The sequence below is a fragment of the Hypomesus transpacificus genome, chromosome 23, assembly GCF_021917145.1.
Source record: "Hypomesus transpacificus isolate Combined female chromosome 23, fHypTra1, whole genome shotgun sequence".
Taxonomy (NCBI): domain Eukaryota; kingdom Metazoa; phylum Chordata; class Actinopteri; order Osmeriformes; family Osmeridae; genus Hypomesus; species Hypomesus transpacificus.
Genome location: NC_061082.1, coordinates 15114677 through 15142438, shown reverse-complemented (window position 1 = coordinate 15142438; position 27762 = coordinate 15114677). Strand labels below are relative to the sequence as shown.

General features: G+C 41.2%; 1 protein-coding gene across 7 annotated transcripts; it reads left to right on the top strand.

The window, feature by feature from the left end:
- The first annotated feature begins 268 nt into the window (after window positions 1–268).
- Window positions 269–9357, top strand: marco (macrophage receptor with collagenous structure). Of its 7 annotated transcripts, none has more exons than XM_047047686.1 (14): window positions 270–438; window positions 2153–2248; window positions 2420–2698; window positions 2889–2933; window positions 3023–3094; window positions 3523–3603; window positions 3824–3868; window positions 7365–7460; window positions 7567–7620; window positions 7760–7849; window positions 7993–8028; window positions 8117–8191; window positions 8446–8610; window positions 8792–9357. In XM_047047686.1, exons 1-14 carry the CDS (start codon window positions 321–323, stop codon window positions 8920–8922), a joined length of 1383 nt encoding a protein of 460 aa, XP_046903642.1. In that variant the 5' UTR covers window positions 270–320; the 3' UTR covers window positions 8923–9357. The 7 variants fall into 7 exon arrangements, with proteins under 7 accessions (XP_046903646.1, XP_046903642.1, XP_046903647.1 ...); XM_047047685.1 differs by having other exon boundaries at window positions 272–438; window positions 8117–8197; XM_047047689.1 differs by lacking the exon at window positions 270–438 and adding an exon at window positions 1893–1970 and having other exon boundaries at window positions 8117–8197.
- The last annotated feature ends 18405 nt before the right edge of the window (window positions 9358–27762 follow it).

The window sequence follows — 27762 nt, the reverse complement described above, 5'->3', positions numbered from 1 at the left end:
AATTTGTGAAGAATATACATTTTTCAATGGTTCGCAATGTTGGGAGGAATCCGCCATTGCTGCTTGCAGCTATATTTGTGTGTGTTTTTTTTAAAGTGAGGCTCCATTGAGTGCTCAAATTTGTACATACAACTTCTCAATTTCACTGTTGTAAGCACAGTATTTGTCCTAAAGTCGATTTTTTTCTTCCTCCTCAGATCGGATGATTTCCTCTGTCTCAAGTCAGCCATTATCTTTTTTTACGTCACTTGCTGTACACGAGGCACAAGTGGAGTAACTATGGGCTTCTCTTATCAGTTGCATTGTGAAGAGGCCTCTACATGGACACATTTGTGGATGGGGCAGAGGGTCTGGTCTCCTCTTTCAGCCAGAGTAACCCTCTCTACGACAAGGATATGAAGCTGAGCAGAAGTGACATCTACAGCTTCCAGAGCAGTGGTAATGACCCGTGGGACTAGGGGTTTTACATTCTTTGGTCTATAGTTTATATGGGTATTTGTACTTTGTTAGAAAAACCAACAAGGCTGTTAACAAGAAAGGGACACATGTATAGAATAGCTGTTTGGATGATGTTGACAGGTGCTTTTTGAATAGACTACAGATTAACTAATATGACATTTATTTAATCTATGACATTTAGAGCATATTTGACAAAAAACTATTTGGAAAGTAGTCTTGCTCCACGGATAGAGGAAGGATTGCGCAATTATAACAATATAGCTGCAAACAGCAATGGGGGATTTCTCCTCAAAATGACAAATAATTCAAATACATTTACATTTATTCATTTGGCAGACGCTTTTATCCAAACTGACTTCCAAGAGAGAGCTTTACAAAGTGCATAGGTCACTATAATAACAACAAGATAGCCCCAAAGCCTGCGGGTAGCCAAAACAAGAAGCACACATTGTGAACAACCCAAAAATAAGTGCCAAAGGGAAGAACCATAAGAGCATGTAGTTAAGCAAGTTACAATTAACAACATGAATCTCTAAGTGCAAGTGTACCTGTAGAAAAAGCAAGCAACAATATAAGATTACCTAAAATAGAATATTTTGCAACGAATACAATAAATAATTGACACAGGAGAAGGTTAGGGATAAACCCTCCTGACGGAGGAATCCTAAAAACATGTCTCTTTCCAGCAGAAGCCAAAGTAATAGTTATGGTGGCTGAAATAGAAGATCTGTTTGTGCATAAAGAAAAAAGTTTCTCCTGGTGGCTAGCACTGTTATCATGATGAGCTTAGGTCAAATTTGGCCCAAATTCCCACAGCTCTAATTCAGTCATCTTTTGAAATATCAAATTGGAATTTTGCACAATACTTCAGCGTGATGTCATCTGGAAGCCTGTTAGGTTTGAAAAATCTTTAAAAAATAGCAAGACTCAAAATAGCAGTCATGTCTACTGTATAACCTTGGCTCACCATGTGCCTAAAACCAATCATTGTCCGACAATATAAAATGCAGTGTTGTGTGAGAATGTGTGAGCAGGCTATGCAGAACTTTTAACCACATGAAATTCAACTGAAATTATTTGACCCACACGGCGGAGCCGGTCTCATCGATTGAATGCGTGAGCAAGATACAAAATTGTAATGACTTAAACTCCTGCCTTAGTTTGTATCCCTTTGCGGTTCCTTATTCGTGCCTCAGAAATCTAAATTGCTCAACCACACACACACACACACATAAATCAGTAACTGGGTTTGATGAGATTGCTTTGAATGTAATCTACTGGAAAAATATCTAATCTGAATACTTTTGGATATCTTCAAAATGAAACATTGAAAATATTGCACTATTCACCTTACACTAAAAAAGTTGACCAGTCACACAAATTTGAATTCTACAAATAAGCCTATTCTTTTTAATCTTTAAACATAATTTTTTTTTTAATGTAACTTATAGATAAAATGTACATGTACTCAGTAACTACTCAACATGGTCAGTGGGATCACCACAAAGATGGTAATTATTGCAATATGGTTTTGGCACCTCAACGTATATTGAGCACAGAGCTATTCAAATGTTATGCCAATCTTTATCAGTGTGTGTTAGAATACACCATTCAAAAATATGGCAACCATGTTGTATAAGTTCCTGCATGTATTTTTGTTAATCTTATGTGTATGATATTACATGTGTTTCAGATATCAAGCCAGCAAAACCCAAACAGTGTTGTTTGAATTTTGTTGTGGTCTACCTGATTTTACTGACTGGATTGAATGCATTTCTTCTGTATAAAGGTAAAACTGTCTTACGCCTACAGTAGAGGGTGAACATGTACCAATTAGGTTGATAACACAGAGCTTTAGTAAAGAAAAAATCTGACACAACAAATATGGTATTTTAAATGGCAGCCTACAGCAGTATGCATTCATCAGCTCATTCTATTTTTTATACTGGTTCCACAACAGTATTTACTCTGGAGTCTGGAAGTCACATGGCTTCTGACAAACTGACCTCCTCCGATCATATTCCCGTGGGGGGTGAGCAAGTTGATCTCCCCATGATGGTACACAACATTAGTCTTGAGACTCGCTCTATGAAAGGCCAGTTGGGGACATTGAAGACCCAAATTAGCAGTCTTTGTGGTGAGGAGGGACAACTGGGCAAGCTGAAGGCAGAGCTGGGCATAGTCAATGCCAGCACACACCTCCTTCAGGACAAATTTGAAACACTGAGCCGTAAAGCAGGTATGACACAGTGAGAAGTTGAAAAGTGGTTAAGTTGTATAAACCAAGGGTTGTATTGCTGAAAAATCATATGTATTGCTGGTCCAAACATGGTTGTATTGCTGAAAAATCATATGTATTGCTGGTCCAAACATGAAAGCAACTATAGTATGTCTACAAAGTAAAGTTCTGTTATATGTTAAATACACAGGCCCCCCTGGACCAAATGGACCAAAGGGTGAATCTGGAATGGCAGGTGAGGTAAAACTTCTTAAAGTGAATAAAACAACAATATTATATACAATATGTAAACCCATTTGTGTTCATGATTCCTATCATTTACAGGAGAGCGTGGTCCAATGGGTGCATCTGGAGAAGCTGGACCTTCTGGTCTGAGAGGAGAAAAAGGAGACAAAGGTGATTTGACTCAATAAAAACACTTATTTGGACAGCACAACTCTCCACTAGTTATAGATGGAGCTGTGGCTTCTAGTGAGGTGGACTATTGAGGTTTATGCACATTGTGTGAAGTCGCTATTAGCTGTATTAGCTGTCAACTTGTGTCAGCGTAGATGAAGAAAGCAGGATGAACAGATTCCCTTAATTCTCACAGCAAACATAGCCCTACAGCTTTGTCAGTTAATTGACATTTTCTTTATGATGTCTCAATCAGAGCTGGGCATAAGCAAACAAAATACCCAGCATGCCTCAGTAAGAAGTTCAGTTCAGTAGTCCTATCGTATATCTTTAATAATTTTTTCACGCTGAATTGTTGAGTTTTTGAAAGCATGTCAGTTAATTGTGGGTGTATTGTTAAGAGTCCAGTGGATGTTCCTGAGTTTTAGGTGAAGCTGGACAGTCTGGCCCAAGAGGGGAAATAGGACTCACAGGAAAACCTGGAGAACAAGGCCCCACTGGTCAACCAGGTGATTCACCTTGCCCTGACAAAGAACAACATAAACATTCTCTGAAACGAAATTAACTTGATCATAAACCGATTAATAAATTACAGTAAAGCTTTTTTCAATTCATGTTGAAAAATGTTCAGCCCCTAACCAAATTGTCATAAATATTTAGATTGGATTATGATTGACAATAATTGATTCACATACTGTATGTAAGCTCAAAGTCTGTCAACACGTTCAGGCCAAGATGGTTCCCCTGGAGACCAAGGACCTGAGGGACCAGCTGGTAAGTGATTTTTGCCGACATGGTTTGTGCTTTTATGCAGACAATTGGAGTGGTGAAAATCCCATAATAACAAGTCTTAACTCTTCAACCATTTTTCGAAGTTTTGAATGGATTGTTAGCAGGTCTGGAAGATAAAATTCACAGGAAATCACATGACAGGAATTAATGTCAGCATGTCAATATTGTGAAATCACATTTTCAGTTCCTCTAAAGTGCATTATCAGAAATCAGGGTCACATTATAGAACAGGAACCAGAACAACAATGATACTGTCAGGCTACCAAGAGTTTGTGCTGTCAAATCATATTTTTAAAGCCCTATTTTGTGATCAATATTACAAAGCTGTACAGTTCACTACAGATCCTAAGATGCAAACACAACCTATACCCTTAGAGAAGTCCATAAGGAAAAATTCTCAAAAAAAGGTCTGCCGGCAATCATGCAGTTGGAAATCTCCCTGCGGTTTGCTTCCCTAAGGTAATGCTTGATTGTACAACACAGAAACCAAAGGTCAAAAGCCCTGTAGATTAAGGCTGCTTTCTCACAAATAAAAAAATTCTATTAAAAAAAAAAAAAAAGTTGAAGAGAAACACTCAAGTGACATTTCCTTTTCCAAAAACTCATACGTGTGTCAAAAGCAGAACTTAAACTAAAACACTAAACCCAATTCTCTGAATCAAATGTTCAGTGAACTAAACCAATTTGTCAAATCAGACACTCTTTTGGCAAAACTCTAAACACATTCTTATTCACTAAACACATTTTGCACTGTGATGCACTTGTACTGTAAAATGGTAAACACAGGCGGCAAACAGTAAACACTTCTACAACACAGTTTTCATCTGTAAAACACAATGACTCAAAATTGTTCACACTTGTTTCTAATAGTGGTTTGGGACAATGTCAGCTTTCACTGTGGTGTCCGTGTACGAGAATAGTTCACCGTCAACAAGTATTTTATACTGTAAATGTTTGCCTTCCACCATACAGCCCTTTTCTCAACCCAATTGAAGATTTTTTCTCTCCATGGCGGTAGAAGGTCTATGACTGAAACCAATATCATCATCATCATCGCCTACTACCCCTTCTGGGGCCTAGGCCGCAAACAAGAGTTCTCCAAGCATCTCGGTCCTGAGCCAACATCTCAAGCTGTCCCCAAGTGTAGCCCATTTTCTTGGCGTCTGCTTCCCACTCTCTACGCCAGGTGTTTCGCGGCCGACCTCTCTTTCTTTTCCCTTGGGGATTCCACTTGAGGGACTGTCTTGTGGTGTTTGTGGCTGGTTTACGGAGAGTACGGCCTATCCATCTCCAACGTCGTTGGAGGATGTCTTTGTCCGCTGGCTTTTGGCTGGTACGTTCCCACAGTTCTTTGTAACTGATGGTGTCTACTTCTACTTCTGTTGTCGAAGCAAACGGGATCGACTTAGGTGGGTAAAGTTTCAGCTTAGCAACTGAGTAAGCGGGAAAACTGGAAAAGGGCCCCCATTGTATTCATATTATGGTAAATGTATAATGATTGTCCTGAATGTGAATTAGGCTGATCTGAACGTGATCCTTGAGAGAAGTTAGCAGAAGCACACAGCTATATTTAATGAGTTGGGAGAAACAATATAATAGAAACCAATATACCAGGGTAAATTTCGTACAGGCAATGGATATGGCAGTGGTAACATAGGTGTTTTCAATGCTGGATCCAGCACACCAGAGGGTTTTTTCTTTTTTCTTTGTTGACAGTACTAAGTTGTGATGGTTACTGTAATATTTTCAAATCAAATTTACAGTATTTGTATAGCCCTTTTTACAAGCAATGTCACAGAGGGCTTCACATACGCCCATAGAACTGCCCCTCAGCCAACCTCGAGCGTCAAGGAATACAAGGAAAAACTCCCAGAAAAACTCACTTGAGGAGAAAACATTTACAGAAAGCTTTGGATGATCAATTCAGTGAGGGATCCCCTCCTCCAGAGACGGTTGGTGAAAGAGAGGTACAGAACACAGGCTAAACATAGTCATACATCAGGAAAGTGTCAATCGGTGTCGAAACACCAAAATCCAGTGTTTAAAAATCCCAAATCAATTTTCTTTATTGCTACAGTAAATGAATTTACTGTGTAAACCTAAACAAATTCTTCTTTACATGTCCTGGATGCTGTGTTCTCAATTTGTTTGTGTTGTGTCTAATGATTGCTCCATAGTGTTTATATATTGATTGGTTGTGTTTATGATCCAAAAGCATAGTTTGATTTTGAGCACAGGTTAGGATTAAACACTCGCTCCTAAATGGTTTAGGAGCGAGTGTTTGATTTTGCCAGAAGTCATAGGTTTTGGAAATTGAGTTTGAATTAGTGGTGGGCCGTTATTGGCGTTAACGTGCTGCGTTAACGTGAGACTCTTATCGGGCGATAAAAAAAATATTGCCATTAATCTATTCTCAAAGTCGGGTTGGGAGCTGGGTCTATACTACGCAAGCTATGATGACTTTCTCCTTGATATTTTAGCGCGGATGTATACCTAGCCGAATTGCACTGTAGGGGGTGAGAACGAGTCTTTCAAACCTGTGCGAATTTCTTGTGTATGAAATTATCACATCAAACGTGACGTGCTAACATGGATGCAGCTATGAAGCTGCCTGGTTTGCTTCAGGAAAAAAATATTTTTAAGAAGCTTCCCAATGGAAACCTCGATAAGACTAAGGTTGTTTGCACCTTGTGCTGTGCGGAATTAGTTTATTGGAAGAGTTCTTCCAATCTCAAATACCACCTAAACGCAAAGCAGCCTTAGCTAATGCGGAAGATGCCGGGCCAAGCACTGATGTAGCGCAGGGGAAGAGTCGTCAAACTACTATGTTTGAGTACAACCGAGGCAAGCCCGTCAGCACAGCTCTATCAGCCAAGCTAACAAATCTAATAAACATTCAATAAACACAAGTACATCTTATTGAACATGATTTATTTGCATCACCATTATCATAGTAGAACAGCTTCTCAAGCAGTTAGTGATGCATTTTGGAAACAGAATGAGCCCCTGGTCTAACGCGCCACCTGGCTTGAGAAACCCGTTCTCAAAGACTTACTTTTAGTTATTTGGGTAGCACACATATTCTGAATGCCTTCGGCGGAATTCAAATGAGCCATTTTAATCTAGATTAATGCCAAGATTACAGTGAGATTAATCTATATTAAAAACAAATATCTATGCCCACCACTAGTTTGAATATTTGGTTTTGTGTTTACAGTTTTGAGGAAAATGGTTGACTGTTTCAAGAAATGTGTTTTAACAATCGTGAAAAACTGCAATTCATAGGACCATGTTCATCCTGTCCCAAAGCATCCTTGTGAAAAGAACATGAAACTATCGGATATGTTGTGAGTGCACGGATGTACAAATACTATTTGATTTGATACAAAGGCGATTGAGGAAGCGTGAAGCGATAACAGGTGCTTGTCTTAACATTCTCCTAGATGTTATACCACATTTAATTATTTGCATGGTGCAGGTCCTGTTGGTCCCCAAGGTCTTAAAGGATCCCAAGGACACCCAGGGGCTCAAGGACCAGGATCAAAAGGGGAAAAGGGGGATCCTGGATCACCAGGTATGTGCACTGGTGCCTTTAACACCCATTGAACCTCTGGGGATAGTTCCAGGAAGTGTATGCTTATACAGTATATTTCTTTCTTATCATCTTTGTCTATGCATAGGACCTCTAGGAGAGCCAGGCAAAGATGGGCCTAAAGGAGATAAAGGGGATGATGGTATAACTAAACTGAGGTTTTAATGTTGGTGGATGAATGTGTTTCTTTACATAGTTTCATGCTTTTATATGTTGTGACTGTACAAACACAGCAGACTGCTGACTGGCAATTGCTAAAAATAAATGTTTGGTCCTCTCAGGGGGAGTTGTGGTTACTGGGTTGCCAGGAATACCTGGTCTGAAGGGAGACAGCGGCAGACCGGGAATACCTGGAGCACGAGGACCACCAGGTGAGTTTCAACCAGTACAAACAACCTTTGATTAAATGACAATATCAATATATATATGCTGTATAAGTCCTGTATATAATGTATAGTGTTGTATTTTCTGTACCAAAATGCTTGGCAAAGTAGTAAAATATTTGACCTCTTAGGACCAATTGGACTTTCAGGCTTTAATGGCACCAACGGTGAGTATAAATACAGTATGTATGTGAACAGTATAGAGGTGATCCATGTCTGTGTAAAAGTTTTACAATATACCGCATGTCTTATTAGGTCTGAGAGGATTTCCAGGCTTAGCTGGTAATCCTGGAGCAGCAGGTCCTCGTGGAGAGAAGGGAGAGAGAGCAGGTACTGGTGAGTGTGTGTACTTTTGCAACTTTCACCATAGTAACACATGCATGTACTACACAGTGTGTACAATGTTTTTTAAGAGAAAGTTCAGGCTTTTTTTTGACAATGTTGTAGGCAAATTGCAGTAATTCTTTATCTGTTAAAATATCTGTACTGTGTCTATAGGGCTGTTTTAGTGCTTTTCAGTTATTTTTGAATCCTTAGCATCCTTAGTGCATATGCAATTTTCTGAATACACTCTTCTACAACAGAAATTGTGCGCATTGTGGGTGGGGGGCCTCGAGGGAGAGTGGAGGTGCTCAACATGGGGGTCTGGGGCACTGTGTGTGATGATGGCTTTGATACTCTCGATGGGACTGTGATCTGCAAGATGCTGGGGTATCACAGAGCCAGTGCTGTCTACACGGCCAACCCAGGTGAGTCCATTCTCTATAACCTAAAAGATTTAAGGATACTTCCCTCCATTGTGTTAGTAAAAAACATTCTATAGGAATCAAAGTATATGAATGAAAGTTAATTGAACCATCCTCTAATGTCGTTGATATTGACACTGACATATGCGGCATGTGGTTTCCGCTGATTTTTTTATCTTCTCAGGACTGGGTAAGATCTGGCTTGATGACCTGCGATGCAGAGGCACTGAAACCAGTGTGTTTGATTGCCCTCACAACGGCATGGGTGTCAACAACTGTGAACACCAGGAAGACGCTGGGGTTACGTGCATCTAAAACTTAGACAGAAAAATGGATGGACAAGCAAACACATACACAAACAAGTACACAGAGATATATACACACTCTTCATAATAGCTACATATATTACTTTCTTAGCTGGATAATGTTGTATCAGTCACAGCAAATAATGTTATTAAGGCTTGTATAGTGCTACATGGTACAATCTTTATTCAGAATGATTAGTTGTTGACATAAACTCTGTTTAGCAAATATGGCAACTTTACAATGTAACTATAATTACAGTAAATGTCAGTGTTGCACTAAGTCTGTTCTGAAGAAGTTGGTAGAAGGTAAATGGACTGCATTTATATAGCGTCGATATAGTCTTCTCTAGGGCATTATCTACTTACCTGGCTTAGAATATAACATCAGCATTTAATGTAATTTTACTCAATACATTAAGGAATAAAAAATTAACTCCTATCTTTGCACGATTGAAAGGGTCAATTGTACTGGGACGTTTAATATTTTATTTGTCTAATAATGGTTATGTGTAGCTGGTGTGGAGAGGGTCGCAGACGTGTGCTTAGGCTCCATCAAAAAGTCTATTTTTTTTATTTCTTAAAAGCCCGAACTTCCTAACCACTTTTATTTAGAAATGTGTGTAGGATCCACACTGTGCCAAAAACCGATCCCCTGTTGTGCCGAAAACCGATCCCCTGGCGAAATCTAACTTCCCCGCTCATTCAAATATAAGACAAGGGCAGTAGCGGACTGGCCATCGGGAGCACCAGGAGAATTCCCGATGGGCCAAAGCACTTCTGGGCCGGAGGGCCGTTTGCCATATAATTTTTTTACTACTAATAAAAATGTAGCCAGAAGATTGAGCGACACGGTTGGCCAGCCACACGGTTGTATCGCAATGGCTCGTAGCCCCCGTTGCTGTAAGATGCCTCGAATTTAGCCATTCTTACTGATCACCCTGGTTTGCAGAGGTGCACACTCATAGTAATTTCAATGAGGAGGAAGGCGGATATCGCGAGCCATAACACCAACAGCAGAACGGTTATCCAAATAACAAAGAAGTGTAAAACACTCGCGTTACAGCATTTGTATTCACACACACACTTGATGCCATCTACCTTTACATTAGCAACAGTAACTCAGCTGTTAGCTGCAGAGCTAATGTTACAGTCACATTCTAGGGGTAGCAAGCTAGGTAACCATATACAGTAGACCCCGAAGCCATTTGTTTTGAGAATAATGGCTGGCTGATGAAGTTATTGGCTGGCTAGCCAGCTCAGCCAAAACCTAAATAGCTGCTGCAGCCGCCAAAATGTTAATAGCTACAAATGGCTGAAGCTGCCACTTCATGTCTACAGATGTGTATGTTATACTGATTTACTAGATCTCAATATTTCCAAGTTCTAAACAGTGTTTCCTCTAGGATTAGGATTTTTTTTAGCAGTGGGGGCAGGTCTGTCCGCCCTATCAACAGACGTGCAATTTACTGTAGCTAGCAAGGGAAGAATACAAACAATGAAAATCACCAGTTAACTTAATTTAAATTAAAAATAACTATAGACTAATACAATAACAGGCTTAAATAAACTGACAACGTCGGTTATACGATTTACACTTCTTAAGGACGCACACACGCAATCTCAACATGAGGAAACACTGCTAAAAGAGTAGCCTACAAAAATATCGATAACTAGTCCTGACACAAAGACAAACGGCATTGTAGTCCTGACAAAACGGCATTCATACTTCCAAAAACTGAAGATCTAACAAAAGTCTGAATATCCAACGTAGAAATTAGGAAAGTATGTGAAAACAACACAATTACCGTTTCTAGTTGTTTCCGCCATTTCAGCTCAGCGTGAGAGAAAAATGCATTCTTTCTTTTACTGTCTACGTGTCTATGATCATCAGCAATTTTAATTGGTCATCAATTCACTGAGTCCTGTGTATCATAGCAACGAGCACGATAATGTGGCGAATCCGGTGTGCAACATTGATTTAGTTTATCATTTATTTTTCGTGTGTGTATGTTTCTATGTGATAGATAGAATTATTGTTTGATGCAAATAATTTCAGCTGGCTCAGCCAAAAAATATCAGATGGCGGCTCAATTTGGCTGACAAAATTATTAGCTGGCTTTGACATCCAAACACTGAGCAACTGTTATGCTCGTTCGTTTGCTAGCCATGATGTCTCTCCAGGGAAAACTGATATTGCACTTGCCTTTGCACGATCGTAGCTCACTTTTTCATGGGTGGGCCAGATTATCTGGGCGGGCAAAGAAGAGAGAAGGGATGTAGCCTGGCTCCTTGCGACGTCACAAGGAGGAGATTTTCAAACCGTTCAAAAGCGAGGGGAGTCAGGTGGCTGAGCGGTGAGGGAGTCAGGCTAGTAATCTAAAGCTCGCCAGTTCAATTCCCGGCCACACTATGACGTTGTGTCCTTGGGCAAGGCACTTCACCCTACTTACCTCGGGGGGAATGTCCCTGTACTTACTGTAAGTCGCTCTGGATAAGAGCGTCTGCTAAATGACTAAATGTAAATGTAAAAGCGCTTGAGCCTTGAGTCAAAGGCGGAGAAGAACATCCAGGGCTTGGTTTACACCTATTGAACATTATAGCCACTGGGGGACCAAAGGCAGGCTAGGGGAACTCATATTAATGTTAAATAACCTCCTAAAATAAAGTTTTCATATCATGTGACCTTTTAGCGTGGAAGTCCCTAACTAGCATCACATCAGGCACAGAATTTGCATGAATTAGCAGGGCGCTCGCTGTGGTGGCGTATACGTGACCGGTTCTGGTGGACTGGTCTGGATCAAAATCCAGCGCCTATTTTTACTCCCAGTCCGTCCCTGGACATGGGGAAGATGTTGACGATATTGGCGCACACTTTGTTTAAATGAGTATTTATGTAAGAGAAAATGTATAGAACGCCGGTCATTATTGGGAAAATAAGCCCCGACAGGGCGAACAGCAGTTTGTAACTTCGTTCATCTGCTTTGCGTCGGGGTGCTGTTCGCCCTGTCGGGGCTTATTTTCCCGATAATGACCGGCGTTCTATACATTTTCCCTTACATAGCCTACACTTGAGAAAACTGCACATTACACGTCTTTCAAACATGAACACAAAACGATTATTTTCTATAATAAAATGCAGTAAACACTTTTTACTGTTGTCTTTACGGACACCAATAGGGCCTTCAGAATATTTTCATCTGGTAATAGCAGCGAAACGTATGCCAAATGTAGAATGAAGTGAATACAAATATCTCCACAAGCAATAGAGTCAGGGGCGGACTTACCCATTAGGCAAAGTAGGCAACCGCCTGGTGCCCCCAGCTGCGAGGGGGCCCCTTGAAAAGTTATTATTGATCATACTAAATGATCAATAACACCAAAAATAATTTAAAAAGTCCCCAAAAGTATCAACAAAGATACCAACAGAGCGTTTATTCTATTTGTGTCAACGCAGGCTTCCCCTCCCACCTGATGCTACTGTGGACTATTCCATCGATTGCAGCAACTCAGAGCCTGTTTAAGGAGAGCCTGCCCACTCCCTATTAAGCCCCATTGTACCAAATTTGGTTGCAGTTCCACCAGAGTTCCACTGGGAGTGATCGCGGTCGAGTTCAAAATGAATGGGAGTCTATGGAGCTAAACGGCTAAATGAGTCTCTTTCGCATGATTGTCGTTGATAAATCTCAGATTTGATTGTAGTTTTTGCATGTTCAACATGGATTACAGGTCAAAAGTTGAATGAACGAGTACTTATGTCCTTCCGATTTTTTACAGGTTAAGTCGTTGTTGCCCATAAAACGCTAGCATTCTGGTAACGAATGCTGATTGGTTAGTGAAGGACTGACAACGACCAGAGATCCCGCTTGATGGCATCCGAAGCAGAACCAGAATGTCAGAGCATTAGCAACATTAGCAACAACATTAGCAAGCCAAAACTCTTTCTAGCATGTGTATTGACAGGGAGAGCCTAACCTGTCAGCTGTGTTGTCAATGCCTCGAGAGAAAAGTGGAAGTAACCAGAGCTTGCCGTCAAGCAGTAGCTCTGATCGTACGATGTGTGTGACGTCAATGACATTTTCAAAGGCTTTTTAGAACGGAAAACGGAAAGGCGGCTTTTAAAAATCTAACACCCAGCGGTGTGTATTTTTTTGCCTCCCCTTTCGAATTCAGAATTCAAATTACTAGACAAAAAATTCTATCCTGAGAAAAGTGGATTTTAAGGGGTATAGCTCCATAGACCTCCATTCATTCTGCACTCGACCGTTAGCACCCTCATATGGAACCTTGAGTGGAACTGCAACCATTTCAGGACCCGGAAGTTTCCTGAGTGTGGGAGTTCTCCCTTTATTACGGTGCGTTCACACTGCAGCGGGGCGGGCAGAGCGGGGCGTCGGCTTCCAATTCATTTGCAATGAAACCAGGCGTTGACGCTCGCGTAGGGCATTGTGGGAAGGCGAGTGGGGCGTTGACGCTCGCGTAGGGCATTGTGGGAAGGCGAGCGGGGCGTCGAAAGTTGGATTTTCTCAACTTTATGTAAATTAGGAGCGTGAAAACGCTAGCGTTGGCCAATCGGGTTTGTTTTTTGTTTCTTGTAACGTAGCAACTGTTGGTCATGGTAAACATTTCTAGGTTTGACAATTTCAAGATGTAAGAGCAACTCATCGTATGTGTGTCTATACACTCAGTCTTGTTTTATACACCTCTATACGATTAAAGAGACGTTAACAAAACATGTATACCTGGCGCAGGGTTGCCGAGGTTGTCGGTGTCCCTGGTGTGTTAAATTCAGTCTCGTCACTTTAGCTACAGTACGTAACCTAGCTTTAACTTTCTTCTGTGCTAGCTGCATACTGTACTAGTCTAGCTACAGTAGTCTAGTTTACCCGGCACACGATTGACATTCAACGTTGAAATGCTGGTTGGCAGTCACTCGCTAGCCATACAGTAAATGTGTAGTGACCATAACCTAGCAAATGTTACTGGATTTCTTTTTTGTTCTGTACAGTACTGTAGCCTGTAGCCTAGTTGACAAGATCATGCAGCATCTAGTCAGCATATCTGATTCCTTGCATCAAGCCATATAAAAGCTGTATTTTGATCGAGACAGGAGCAACTATACATCAATAATGATTGCTATTGTAAATAAATGAACCCAAGTCTGCACACTTGTCCATGACACCGTTTTACACAAACTAAAACAGTGACCTTCGAGAATTACAGTTACATTACTCTGTATTAACTGGAAGGCCAGCGGCGCAGAGCGTTAAAAAACGCTACAGTGTGAACGCACCGACACTCTCTGGCAGCAACTGCTCAGCAAAGCACGTCATTTTAGTTGGTTAATATGAGACACTTTTTGCTAAATGAAACGCAACTCCCCGAGCGGAGCACAAAAGAGAAAGACAAAAGAGGAGAGTAAACAAGTAGTTGCCAAACTGACGAACTGTCTAACAACAGAAGGAAACGTCATTTTTCTATCCACTGGTCATACCTGCAAACTCTGAAGGGCTGAAAAAGGTGACACATTTTATACAGCCAAACCCCCCCCCCCCGAGAAGAAAACAAAGGAAAAGACGTCAGTTAGTAGTCAAAAGTAGTAAAAATATTTATTTACTATTTACACCACTGAACATATTAAACAACCATAAACTTGGTCGAGTGGGGAGTACACAAACATGTTTTTTTTATTTTTTTACTCTTTTGGCCTGGGCAAGCCTTCAAGGACCCGTTTTCTTTGTTTTGCCATGTGCCTCTTTCGGGCCACACTTTCTTCCTCCACCACTTCTGCCCTTTTTACAGCAGCACTAGTGGATGGCTGGCAGACAAACTCCACTCTCCTGTCGCTGACTTTCAGCTGCTTTTGCTGCCGCAGGGATTTGTCCCTGGTTCCAGCCAAAATGATGTTTCCACACAGCCTTCTATCTACTGGCTCAAACTTTGATTCATCTCGGCTGAACTTGTTCACAGCACTCATCTTTCTGCTCTGTAGAGTATATTTGACTGTCTGGATAGCGCTGAATGTGTTGATGTTCATGCTCGTGCTTCCATCTTTTCCATCTTTAAATGTTCCATCTTTAAATGTAAATGTTCTCTGGTCAATGATGTTGCCCATTATATTAAAAGAAGATTCAACTAATGGGCCATGGAATATTGACATTGCAGCTTTCACTGCTTGACACAGGCCTGGATATTTTCCCGTATAGTCCACACAGGCCCACCACCTCACAACATCATCTCCATCTTGGAAGCTGGGCAGGGACTGATCTACGTTGTACTGGAGAATTTCCTGGTGTGTGTCAACATCAGGCAGCAGGTGATCCATCATACCAGTGAGTTTCCTCAGTTCAGACCCAGTTTGAGAGTGCCCTCTCAGTATTGGGTCTATGGCCGACAAACGCTGGAGGGTCTTGCTCTGCAGTGGCAGCTTTTTGGCAAGTATTTGCCACACGTGATGTATGCCCGGGAGACTTCCTCCAGGAATGGCTTCAGCAGCTGAAAGAGATCAGCAACACTTACCATCCTACTATTGTTATCATACAAACTCTGCAGAAGCGCCGAATCAATCATTAATCATTCTTATTGCAGTACACAATTTAAAGTACTCACAGGGTGTTGTGGATTTGCCAGTCTGAATTGATTAGCCTTCCGCCCCACATACATCTCCCTCACAGGCAGCAGTTTGTTGTCCAATTCCATGGTAGACAGAGTTTTGGGCATCAGGTTCAGGTGTTCAGATTTGACAAAGCAGGCGAGGAAGTTGGTAAAGACTTGAAGCTGTTTGTCATGCAGTTTATGAACAAATGTCTGACTGCCCTATAAAGAATACGACATTAACATACTTTGAACATTGTGGTTCAATGTACAAAAACGCACACAATAAATGCATACCAATTCACTATGAAAAAGCATAATACCCTGTAGTCAAAGAAAATGTCAGTTATTATTAGACATGGGATCCCTCTCATAAATTTCAATAATTTCATCATCATATTATAATTCTCATAATTTGTGCTATATCTTCTTATTTAGAAAAACCTGATGAGAAATGTAGCATTCACCCTAGTAGAAATGGCAGCCATAAGCAGAGGACTCAATGTTCAACTCACCTGGAACACCCTGACATATTCTTTAAGAATTGATAGCACTCCTGTATAAACACTGAGGTGCAGCTCAGTTATGGTGACTTCATGCCAAACCTTCCTAACCACCCTCTTCTTCCGGTCTTTTCCCAGCTGCGTCATTCCTGGAAAAACCAAAGGCTCTATAACAAAGCTCTGTACAAAAGCTAACACTCCTTTGGTTACCATAGTACATGTAGGCAAACACAGATCCAAGGCTAAATAACTGATGAGTTACCTTTCTTGCTGAGGTCCTCATGAAAGGACCGAATCTGTGTCTGTGCCTTTTCGCTCACTTTGTACTCGACAAAAAGCTGACCCAGGGGGTCCTTGTAGAGGGCCTTCTCATCCTTGTCCATAAAGCCAGAGTACAGAACCTTGTAGGCAGGAAGCAGCCTCTGGGTGCTAATGGCAACATCATATGCCGATAACCAGCGATGCTGAATGAACCTTTTGGGAGCTGCACCAGGAATGCTCATGAACTCACATATCTCTCTTAAGTACGCCAACTGAAAAAGAGAGATACATCAAATCAGTTTTTTCCCCCAAAGAGCTCAGGTAGCCTAAATATGTCAGTTAAGTATAAAACAATTTTAGAATCTAGATTACATCTAGAAAATAGTCTCCCAACAGGTAAGTATATTGTAAAGATATAAGGTTTTGTATTTAGTGTTGCAGTCAGTAGCATGAATCATTCTGAACTAAACAAATATCTCTATAATGGAAATCGAATACTATTAACTAACCTGGTCTGTGGCCCATTGATGATCTGCATGTACGTCACCAAACATCCGTTCAAGATGGTTGCTGAAAGGAACTGCAAAAACCTTTGCAGCATTGTGGATATGGTGGTAACTATCACCGTCAACATCAAGAAGGCTTGGGCAGTGGTTCTGGCGCACTCTCGTTTCCAACCCCGTTTTACATCCTCGCAGGAGTGCGCAGGAGTCCATCAGCATGCTTACGAGGTTGGCCCATGGGATGTTGTTATCCTTTAAAAACTTCTAAAGAGCCAAGGTGTTCCACATCAACCATCTTCCTGTCGGAGTTGAAGTAGCTAACCAGGATGGAAAGCACTTTTTTACCACCATTGGTAGTACTCTCGTCAAGGTTGATGGAAAATGGATACTTCCGTGTATTGCTGAAGATCCTCTCTGAAAATGTGAATCCCAATCCATGCACCATTTTGTAAACTGCTGCTGTGCGTGACAGCTTCAACCCGCTCAAAGTTACTTTGTCTGTACCCAGTGTTTGGGCCAGCTTCACCATCACTGGTGCAAATGTGAAAGGAAGAGAATGTTCAGCGAGGGTAGCAAGGACCATCGCATAGACAAAGAAAACATGATTAGATTTTCATAAGTAAAACTTTTGCAAATGTCCTGCCTTTAATTGTAACCCTATGCCTGGGTTATAGAGTCTAGTTCAACTGTAGTACAATTGACTAAACCCCATGTACAGATACAAATTGTGCTGGTAATGTAGCCTGCTTCTATGTAGCCTGACAATAGCCTACTGGCAAACATCAAGTAACCTGTCAACAGTGAAATAGTAGTTATGATTTAGTGACAGAAAACTACAAGCCTATTTAATCTATAATACACACCTCTGCATTAGCAACCCGATGACATGTGGGTACAGGCAACCTAACTTGCGCTCTCATGGCTTCAGGCCCTGTCTTGGGAGTACTTTGACTAGGGACTGGAAGCACACTGCCTGTAGTCATTACAGTGCACACTTTTTGACGGTGCACCTCTGTTTGGCAGTGTGCCGAAAGAGCCTGAGAGCCCTTGTTGCTGTAGTTGATTTCTTTGCTGCATAGGTTGCATTTTGCATACCCCACTTTGTCAATTTTTACAAAATACTGTGACAGTGGGAAGCTGTGCTGAACTTCCTTCACATTGGTCTTCACCTCAATCTTTAGCCAGGCCCAGCTCCATTTGCACCTCAGCTCTGAGTCAAGCTGTGCAATGTAAATTGACTCATTCTCTTTAAGCTCCCTCATTCTGGAAAACAATTGTCAATACTTTATGTGCTGGACCAGGGCTACCTTTTCATGATCATAAACGTTTTTTAAGGTTAACTCCGACTGCATTAAATCAACGTTAAATGAACCGCCAGAGCTGGTGTTTGATCACTCATTAAACCAGACACCAATTGGTCTTGTTTGGTCTTGAAAACGCGTTCGTTTTCATTTCGCTCATATCTTACAAGATATAGATTAAAAATCTGATAACAATACTAATGCAGTGGAGGAGATAGCCTTGCCAAAATCCTTTACATTAAACTAGCTCTAACAATGCAGGTAGGCTACTACAACACATTTCGCTGATCTTACGTTAGCTGACAAGCTGACTAGCCGACAAGCCAATAAGCTTGCTTTCCATTATAACATTAACGTTGATCTTAACAACAACGTTCGAGAAAAAAATTATATTTGTGGAACTGGCCAGATAACAGCACTTACCTCAAAACTAATGTCCGTGTCCATTGAAGTAGCGCCAGAGATTTTTTCCAAAAAGGTGCTCTGCCTGTTCATGGTAACTAAAAAAGTTGAATATATTCGCGGGCTTTTCAAAGAAGACTTGATGGCGATTGGCCAAATGACTCGCCTGACGTTTCACCAAAGATGCTTGACTGCAGTAGGTTTTTGAACATAAAGTCACCGGATCTACACGATTCACGTGGATGACCTTTTTTCTATTCAAAACTGCTATTTTCACCGAAAAGTGACAAGTTTGCAGGTATGACTGGTGTCCAATGATTCGGCAGCTAGCACAAGTGCTGCTCAGTGAAGTTTGGCTAGCAACAGCAGCTAGGCTAGCCTGCTTGTAGCACAATTTACCGGGGTCAGCTTCTCCACGCAGGGCTGTAGATTGAGACCAAATTTTGCATTGTTGCTGACAATGATCGCTTCCAGCAAACTTTCTTTGAATTACCCATTTCCCCCTAAATAAATGTCAAGCTTATTTACTTTCTTGGGGGCATATTTTCAGTTAGCACATGGTACAGTTAGAGTCGCGATTCCATCTGAAATATCCTACTGTCGGTGACAAGTTGTTACAGCGTGTTTCAAAGGGGGTTCATGAAGGAGACATGAAATGCTGTTTTTGGATGCTTTTATATAGGCCTTAGTGGTCCCCTAATACTGTATCTGAAGTCTCTTTCCCAAAATTCAGCCATGGTGCAGAATTATAGCCACTACGAGTAGTCCCACAATGAGCTTTCCTCAGAACGCGCTGTTTTGGTGTCTGTAGCTTTAAATGCTAATGAGGAGGAGAGGGGCGGCAACATGCGCTAATGTTTACAACGGATGTATCGCAATGGCTCGTAGCCCCCGTTGCTGTAATATGCCTCGAATTTGCCCATTCTCATCTGATCACCCTGGTTTGCAGAGGTGCACACTCATAGTCATTTCAATGAAGAGAAAGGCGGATATCGCGTGCCATAACACCAACAGCAGAACAGTTATCCAAATAACAAAGAAGTGTACAACACTGGCGTTACAGCATTTGTATTCACACACACACTTGATGCCATCTACCTTTAAATTAGCGACGATTAGAGATTAGTAACTCAGCTAGCTCGTAGCCCCGTTGCTGTAATATGCCTCGATTTTGCCCATTCTCATCTGATCACCCTGGTTTGCAGAGGTGCACTCTCATAAATAATCTCAATGAGATTGATCTCCGGTGGCCCTGAAGTGCAAATCACACCCCCTAACATGAGTACATCACCCAAATGAAAACACTCCCCCCCAATACGAGTCAACTCCCCCCAAATCAGACTTGTTCACCTCCCCCCAATACAAAAACACGCTCCCCCAAATGGAAAACGACATTACATTAACTCAAAAACACATTACATTAACTCTGAACCGAAAGAGTAGGTACTACACTTTAGGGCTGATTGGATGCTGTAGGCTAACAAGTAATAAGAAATTGATCGACAGAAGTACAAAATGCCATAGCCTGACAGAGTTACGTGCACCAGGACATTTATTTGGGTATCCAAGCATGTAGCACAGGCTACATATGCAAAAGCATAAATTGCATGTTAAACGTAAACATTGATAGCGAAACAACTAGTCCACCTAACTCTGTCATTATCATGAACTTGATCGTTTTGGTTGGAAGGAAAGAGGAAACATTAATGTTGACAGTCATGACACTACTCTTTATTTTAATCAGGGTCATTCCTATGAAATAATCTCAGATATGCTGTTAACGTTTCACAATATAATCAGCCTATGCGCACGCCAAAAACACAGTTGAAGGAAGCAGGACTTTTCAGAAGAAAAAACGAAGTCCACTACAGAAGAACGAAATGCCACAATGACAGAGTAACGTGGACCAGGATAGTTGTTTACATTTATTCATTTAGCAGACGCTTTTTTTTAATCCAAAGCGACTTCCAAGCTTGAAGCTTCCAATGCTTGTTTGGCTATTGATTTTTACATTTAACACGAAATACTTTTGCCTAAGTAGCTTACTATTTGCTACATTCTTCAATAGCCAAACAAATGTTCTGGTGCACGTACTCGGCCAGGCTATTGCATTTTGTACTTCTGTCGATCAATTTCATATTTCTTGTTAGTTAGCGTACTGCATCCAATCAGCGCTAAAGTGTATTACCTACCCTTTCCGTTCAGAGTTAATGTAATGTGTTGTTGAATTAACGTAATGTCGTTTCCTATTTGGGGGAGCGTGTTTTTGTATTGGGGGGAGGGAAACAAGTCATCCGATTTGGGGGGAGTTGACTCGTATTTGGCGGGAGTGTTTTCATTTGGGCGATGTACTCAAATTAGGGGGTGTGATATGCACTTCAGGGCCACCGTAGTGATCAGATGAGAATGGGCAAATTCAAAGCATCTTACAGCAACGGGGCAGGGCCGGCCCAAGCCTTTATGGGGCCTTAAGCAGAATTGATTTAGGGGCCCCCCTGTGACGCAAATATTATTGATTATTTTTAATGCTTGATTATTCGCACACACACATTTATCTAATGCACTAATTAGCAATGTTATTAGTTGTGTTGCTTACATCATAACATTGATTTTTAACCTTATACAGTTTTTTATTTTAACAGAAGCAAACCCACAAGATTGGTCAGGTGATGATTTGAACTTTAAGTATTCAAAGCCATACAGTACTAAGTGGTGAACTTAATGTGGTGTACTGAAAAGTAGCTAAATAAACCAGACAATGCATCTATTGTACACAAGTTAACCTCTTTAATAGCTTATGGTTTAAACTAGCAATGTGCAAAAGTGCAAAACATTCAACTCCAAATAACTTAAAGATAAACAGTATTTTGTTATTTCTTACAAAACTGATATTAAATTAAACACCTACAATATAAATAGGATTGTTGAAAACGGACCTGCTGTATCATCAACTGTAGCACTGGCACTTGGGGCAGGAGGCGTTGGTTGAGATCCAGCTCCAAAATATTTCAACAGTGCTCCTAGGGAAGATTCATATGAGTACATAGTAGACGGATCAGAATATTAATTTAACAACATAAATGATTTCACAGAGCAGCAAGCCATCTGTACACTTGAAACCACAACTCTTAATCTATAACTAGCTAATTGAGGCATAATGATATTGGAATATTATAACAATGACCCCAAAAGGGTAGGATCTATGCAAGCTACTCTATGCTAGCTTTGTTAGCGAGCTAAACTGTCAAGTAGCCAGCTTATGTTAGCTCACAACGTAGCCTAGTTAGCAAATCTACCTTATAGCAAAGTTCAATGGCAATCGAAATTTATTTTGAAATGTATTTAGCTAATATGCACCCGCCTAGGTAAATCCACCTAGGTGAATGCATACTAGCAAAATACATGCCAATTTTAAAAGGGGGGATCTAGCTATTGTTTTATTTTGTAAAATAGCTAGTCTAAGTGTTACACTAAAATGATAGCTAATTAGCTCTAGCTAACGTTGAAGGCTTGTTTGATGCATCTATCTCTAGACAGTAAATGTTTATGGTTAAAAACTGTAATTAATCATGCAAACATACCTTGATCTTGCAGTTTTTTCTCTTCCTCTGTTTTCTTTTCTCTGCACCAGAGGAATATGTCCTTTTTTGTTCCATTGCTTTTAGCCGTGTCAGATTGCGATTGCCGACTGATCTTTTCTGTTCTCGAACAATCGACAACGTCATGTTGCTGTATGAGTGCTGACAAAGGCAGGCCCCCAAGATAATATATTAAAACAGTAGTAGTAGGCTATTATCTTCCTTGCCAGCCGGTCAACATAATATTCAGTTTATTGCAAATTTGTATAATTACCATTAACATAATTTTAAAATTAAGCTGTAACTTAATGTGCTCTTGGGGGCCCCCTGGTGGCCATGGGGGCCCCAAGCAGCCGCTTAGTTCGCTTATGCCTTGGGCTGGCCCTGCAACGGGGCTACGAGCCAGCTGAGTTACTGTCGCTAATGTAAAGGTAGATGGCATCAAGTGTGTGTGTGAATACAAACGCTGTAACGCGAGTGTTGTACACTTCTTTGTTATTTGGATAACCGTTCTGCTGTTGGTGTTATGGCGCGCGATATCCACCTTTCTCTTCATTGAAATGACTGTGTGCACCTCTGCAAACCAGGGTGATCAGATGAGAATGGCTAAATTCGAGGCATCTTACAGCAACGGGGGCTACGAGCCATTGCGATACATCCGTTGTAAACATTAGCGCATGTTGCCGCCCCTCTCCTCCTCATTGGCATTTAAAGCTGCAGACACAGAAACAGCGCATTTTGAAGAAAGCTCATTGAGGGACTGCTCGTAGTGGCTGTAATTATGCACCAAGGCTGAATTTCGGGAAAGATACTTCAGATACAGTAATAGGGAACCACTAAGGCCTATATAAAAGCATCCAAAAACAGCATATCATATGACCTTTAATGCAATACTTACCAAAATGGACAATTCAACTTCTCACCTTAACCCCTGATGCTGATTCATCACCAACCTGCTCTACATCTGTATCTTCAGGGTGCTGTTTTTCCTGCACAGTAATTCATCAATTTAATACAGATGCTAACCATGCTTAGTTGACTGCTGACATTGGTCGAGATTACAGGGAAGGCATATTACAATCCAAGGGATCATATAGGCCTATTTATTACCAGTTAATATCACTTGTGAGTTGCTAGCCTGCTGGTACTAGGCTAAACTAGCACGGTCCCATTATGTGGGAAGGTTAGCTTTATCTTTCTGGCTTCAACAAGACAAGCCGCTGCTAACACACTGGTCGAAAGATTGCAGACGCTAGGGATCGCGTTATATTTTATACAAGCAAAAGTTTCATGCTCTACTACACTAACATCTTTCAAAACATGTTTCCATTGTAGAATGGGTGTCGATGTAAGGATACCAGGTTTGCAGTGTGTGTGTAGTTTTCCTAGTAACTAACGACCTTCTTGATAGCTACTTACTCTCTGGGTGGTGAAAACACTTCTGATATCTCTCTTCTTTTTGGGTGACATTTTCTCATCTATAAAGCACACTAGGGTAAAAAATATCAATGCTGAGACCAAACGAAATACTAATATGAGGCTTTATTATTTCCTGGCGTACTGCCAGCCCTCTTTCTGCAAATCACGATTCACTAGAGTGTTTTAGACTCTCGCAGGCTTGAGGGCGCATTGTTTAGCTTGAAATGTATTTTTCACTTTTCTGGGTGACGAATATAGTAAAGATAATAATACGAATGAGTTTAGCAAATATATTGTGCAAATTTGTTGTTGTTGAAAATTAACAAAATATTTGTGGGAACGATTGTATCTTTCCCAAACTTTGGTCGTGACTAGTCCCTATGCAAACCTACGCCCTTGGCCTGTAAAGGTAACGGTTCTGATTTTCGTTGCCAGTCAAAGCTTGAGCAGGGTCGTTGTTTTGTTAAAAGCTTGCGTGTAGTGACATAAAAATGTATGAAGTGGGCTTTGCCGTATTTCGCCGATCAACTGAAAATGTATTGGTTTTATTAAGTAATTTAATAGTTTTAAAAGTTTTATTTTTATTTTTTATTTTATACAGATACAAACAAACTTAACACAATCCAAACAAACGTAACATGATTCATACAAACAAACGTAACACGATTCAAACAAACAAACGTAACACGATTCACTAATAAATTATGGAAGCAAATCGTGACCAAAATTCAAATGGAAATGCATTTCCAGAAATGCATTTTCATTTTAAGAATGTGGCTGCATTATTTGACTCATATATCAAATTAGTATTCAATCATCCTATTTGCATTTTCATTTTCTTCTTTAAGACTGCTCATTCTTTCCCTTAATTAAAATGAAAACGAAAAAGACATTTGAAATTTAATTTTCAAAATATGCCCCAGCAAATAGATACCAAAATTCAATTTGAAATGTAAAATTTGAAAATGAAAATGCATTTCCAGAAATGCATTTTCATTTTAAGAACGTGGCTGCAAAATCGTGACCACAATTCAAATTCAAATGCATTTCCAGAAATGCATTTTCATTTTCAAGAACGTGGCTGCAAAATCGTGACCACAATTCAAATTCAAATGCATTTCCAGAAATGCATTTTCATTTTAAGAACGTGGCTGCAAAATCGTGACCACAATTCAAATTCAAATGTATTTCCAGAAATGCATTTTCATTTTAAGAATGTGGCTGCATTATTTGACTCATAAATCAAATTAGTACTGATTAGTACTGAGCGGACATTGCATTTTCATGTTCTGCCCGCAAAGAACTGCCCATAATTCGAAAACGAAAATGCATTCTGAGCGGCGCAGTAGAGTGACGTCAGTAGCCGCTCTTCTTCAGCTCCCTGCTGACCGAGCTACCCATCTTGTTCGGTAGGGGGCGGTGTGCACATACGCATTGCATTACATGGCAAATGTGCCGGGAAATTGATTGAATTGCCGGGTCTTTAGAGGACGCATCACAGATCATGGCGCTCCCTCAAATTGTGCAGACACTGATAGAATTAGCTGAGCTGGTAGAAACTAATAATATATCTGAGTCTGATGCCCGTGACCGAGTAGAACAAGTCACAGAGAGCTTGGCTGCATACTCTGCCGTCACAGACGTACACATTAATGAGGTTGCCATAGTAAACCTCTCTTCAGTCCTGGAACGGCTGGATGCTGTGGAGCCTCAAATGGGACGGGGACGACCAACCATCCACATCCCGTTCGAGTCCATCGAAAACTATTTAACACAGCTCCGCTATGTCCTTTATTTTTAAACCATTTAATAAATAGTTTTCGATGGACCGGTCCAACTCCATATCCAAGCCCATGGTATCTGTGGAGGAATACAGTCATCACACTTGTCAAATCCTCCCCACACAAGTCCAATGACTTTAATAACGTGTGTGTAGGCCCATGCTATAGCAGGTTGCAGACATACAACACAGATGAGAGTGAATTAGAGATAATGGTAATGGGAGGGTGTTGCACTTTTCTGCTTCTCTTTTTCTCCACTCACTTTACCTTCTCACGCTTTCCAATTGTTTAAGTCTCTATACTCTATTCTCTCTGTATCCTGCATAAAAGATGACTGTGTACTGTATATCAAAACAATCCGGCATATCAATCCATATATCTCTCCACACTGAGATCCCATCACCCTTTCCCAGCCCACTGCTGTTTTCAACTAATTTATATACTACAACAGCATAATACAATCCCTGAAATTCAGATATGGCTTTTGATTTTGGAGTGCCACCCCAAGATTTCAGTGGCCCCATCTGGCCACTCCTATAAAACATTTCTGGGGGTGCCATTGCTTTTGCCTGTTTATGCTTGCACTGCAATGAAGAAAACGATATGACAACAATAATGTTTAATGTAACTGGCCCCTCTAACAGCACCACTGGCCCCAATGTAACTGCCCCCCCCCCCCCTCATGGTCTAGAACAGTGGTCACCAACCTTTTTAGGCCAAAGATCACCGACCTTTGCCTTGGTGACCCGAAGATCTACCTATTGAGGCGTTGAGAGACAGAACAGACTCCAGACTGAACTTACAACTTAACTTTATATATGGCCTTATTGTAATTGAATGAAATCAAACACTTTGTGAACAATATGAACAAGAAAAAACACTTTTGCAATGAGCAGGCTGGATATGAACGGTTTTATTTATAAACTGAAGTTACAACACAACACTGACAAATTTCTCATGTGACAAGTCAGTGTGATGGCTGTGACTGAACACTGCCTGTGAGTGCCTTGTAGTTTGGCTCATAAGCAGAGACAGCCAGTCTGAGGCAGTCTGTGAGGTGTCTGTCAGTAAGCCGGCTCCTGTACTTGGATTTGGTGATTTTCATCTGTGAAAATGCCATTTCACAGCGGTAGGTCGATCCAAAGTAGGCACTCACTTTTAGTGCACATGCACTGAGGAGAGGAAACTTCTCTCGGCTGACAAGTCCCCAAAAGTCACTGTCCCTTGACCTGGCTTTCAGCTCAATGTCATTTTGCAAATCAAGCATCTCCATGTCCACTCCACTTGGCAAAGCAAATGCTTTCTCGAATTGGTCTGCAACCTCCTCTGTATTAATAGGCAGGAATGGGTTTGAAAGAAATGCAGCAATATCCTTCATGATTTCTAACTCACCAAAACGTCGACTGAACTCCGCTGCCAGTTTGTCCAGGTGCACACAGTACTGCTCAGGGTGAAAGTCAGAAGAGTCTTTGATGGACTGTGACATTTTTTCCAGGTTTGTAAAGTGTGTCAGCGTCCCTTTCCTCAGATTTGTGGTCCAGACACAGAGTTTGGCCTTGAACGCATTCACTGCGCTGATCATGTGGAGGAGGTGCCGGTCTTTTCCCTGGAGTTCGTGGTTGAGCGAGTTCAGTTTTCCGGTTAGGTCCGTCAGAAACCCCAGGTCCAGTAGCCACGCATCCGTTGAAAGTTCCTCGTGCTCCTCGTTCCTTTTCGACAGAAACGTCTTAATCTCAGGCAGCAAGTCAACAAATCACTGCAGCACTTTTCCGCGACTCAACCACCTGACATCAGCATGCAGAAGCAGGTCTCCATACGCCGAATCGAGCTCATCCAATAACGCCTTGAATAAGCGATGCTGGTGGCACAACATACACACACTCTTGTCTTTTACCAAGGTAAAGATGAATTCCTCCTCCCATTCATGATGGAAACTGTAGTTTTTCGCCCTCTTTCGTGGTGCCTCTGCCATGCTTGCTAACACTATGTGGACAACACGGCCGGGTAAATAAACAAACCAACGGCAACCACGCCCACAGGTATCCTGGGATAGCAGGTCTCTCAAAGGTCGTCTTCGGGAAAAAACGGCCATTTATTCTGTCGGTGAATTGCTTTGCAACACGCACAGGCCAATATGCAAATCCAGGTACAAGAGAACGCGCGTTCAGTTTAAGAATCCTCCGCGTTCATGAATTAGTCGGAGATCAGTATTTCTGAAATTATTTTGGAGATCGACAGGGAAAGTCTCCGAGATCGACACGTCGATCGCGATCGACAGGTTGGCGACCTCTGGTCTAGAACCTCGCCTAGCTACATTGCAAATCAAGACAAGAGCCTTTTCATAAGGCCCAGTGGCAGACATGCTGTCTGAGGCTGTCAAATATCAGCACTCATGGAATGCCTCCTGTACAATTAAAGTAGGCCTACTTGGTTGGAACTAACTTAATATTTAAATTACGAACAAACAACAAGAAAAATTGTATGTAGACACAGCCGCCCCTCTAATTGCAT

Excerpts from the sequence above, each read along its gene's own strand:
- marco (XM_047047685.1), top strand. The coding sequence starts at position 321 with ATGGACACATTTGTGGATGGGGCAGAGGGTCTGGTCTCCTCTTTCAGC. Across the intron at positions 7,461-7,566 it reads GGGGGATCCTGGATCACCAG|GACCTCTAGGAGAGCCAGGC; the intron begins GTATGTGCACTG and ends GTCTATGCATAG. Across the intron at positions 8,198-8,445 it reads GGGAGAGAGAGCAGGTACTG|AAATTGTGCGCATTGTGGGT; the intron begins GTGAGTGTGTGT and ends CTTCTACAACAG.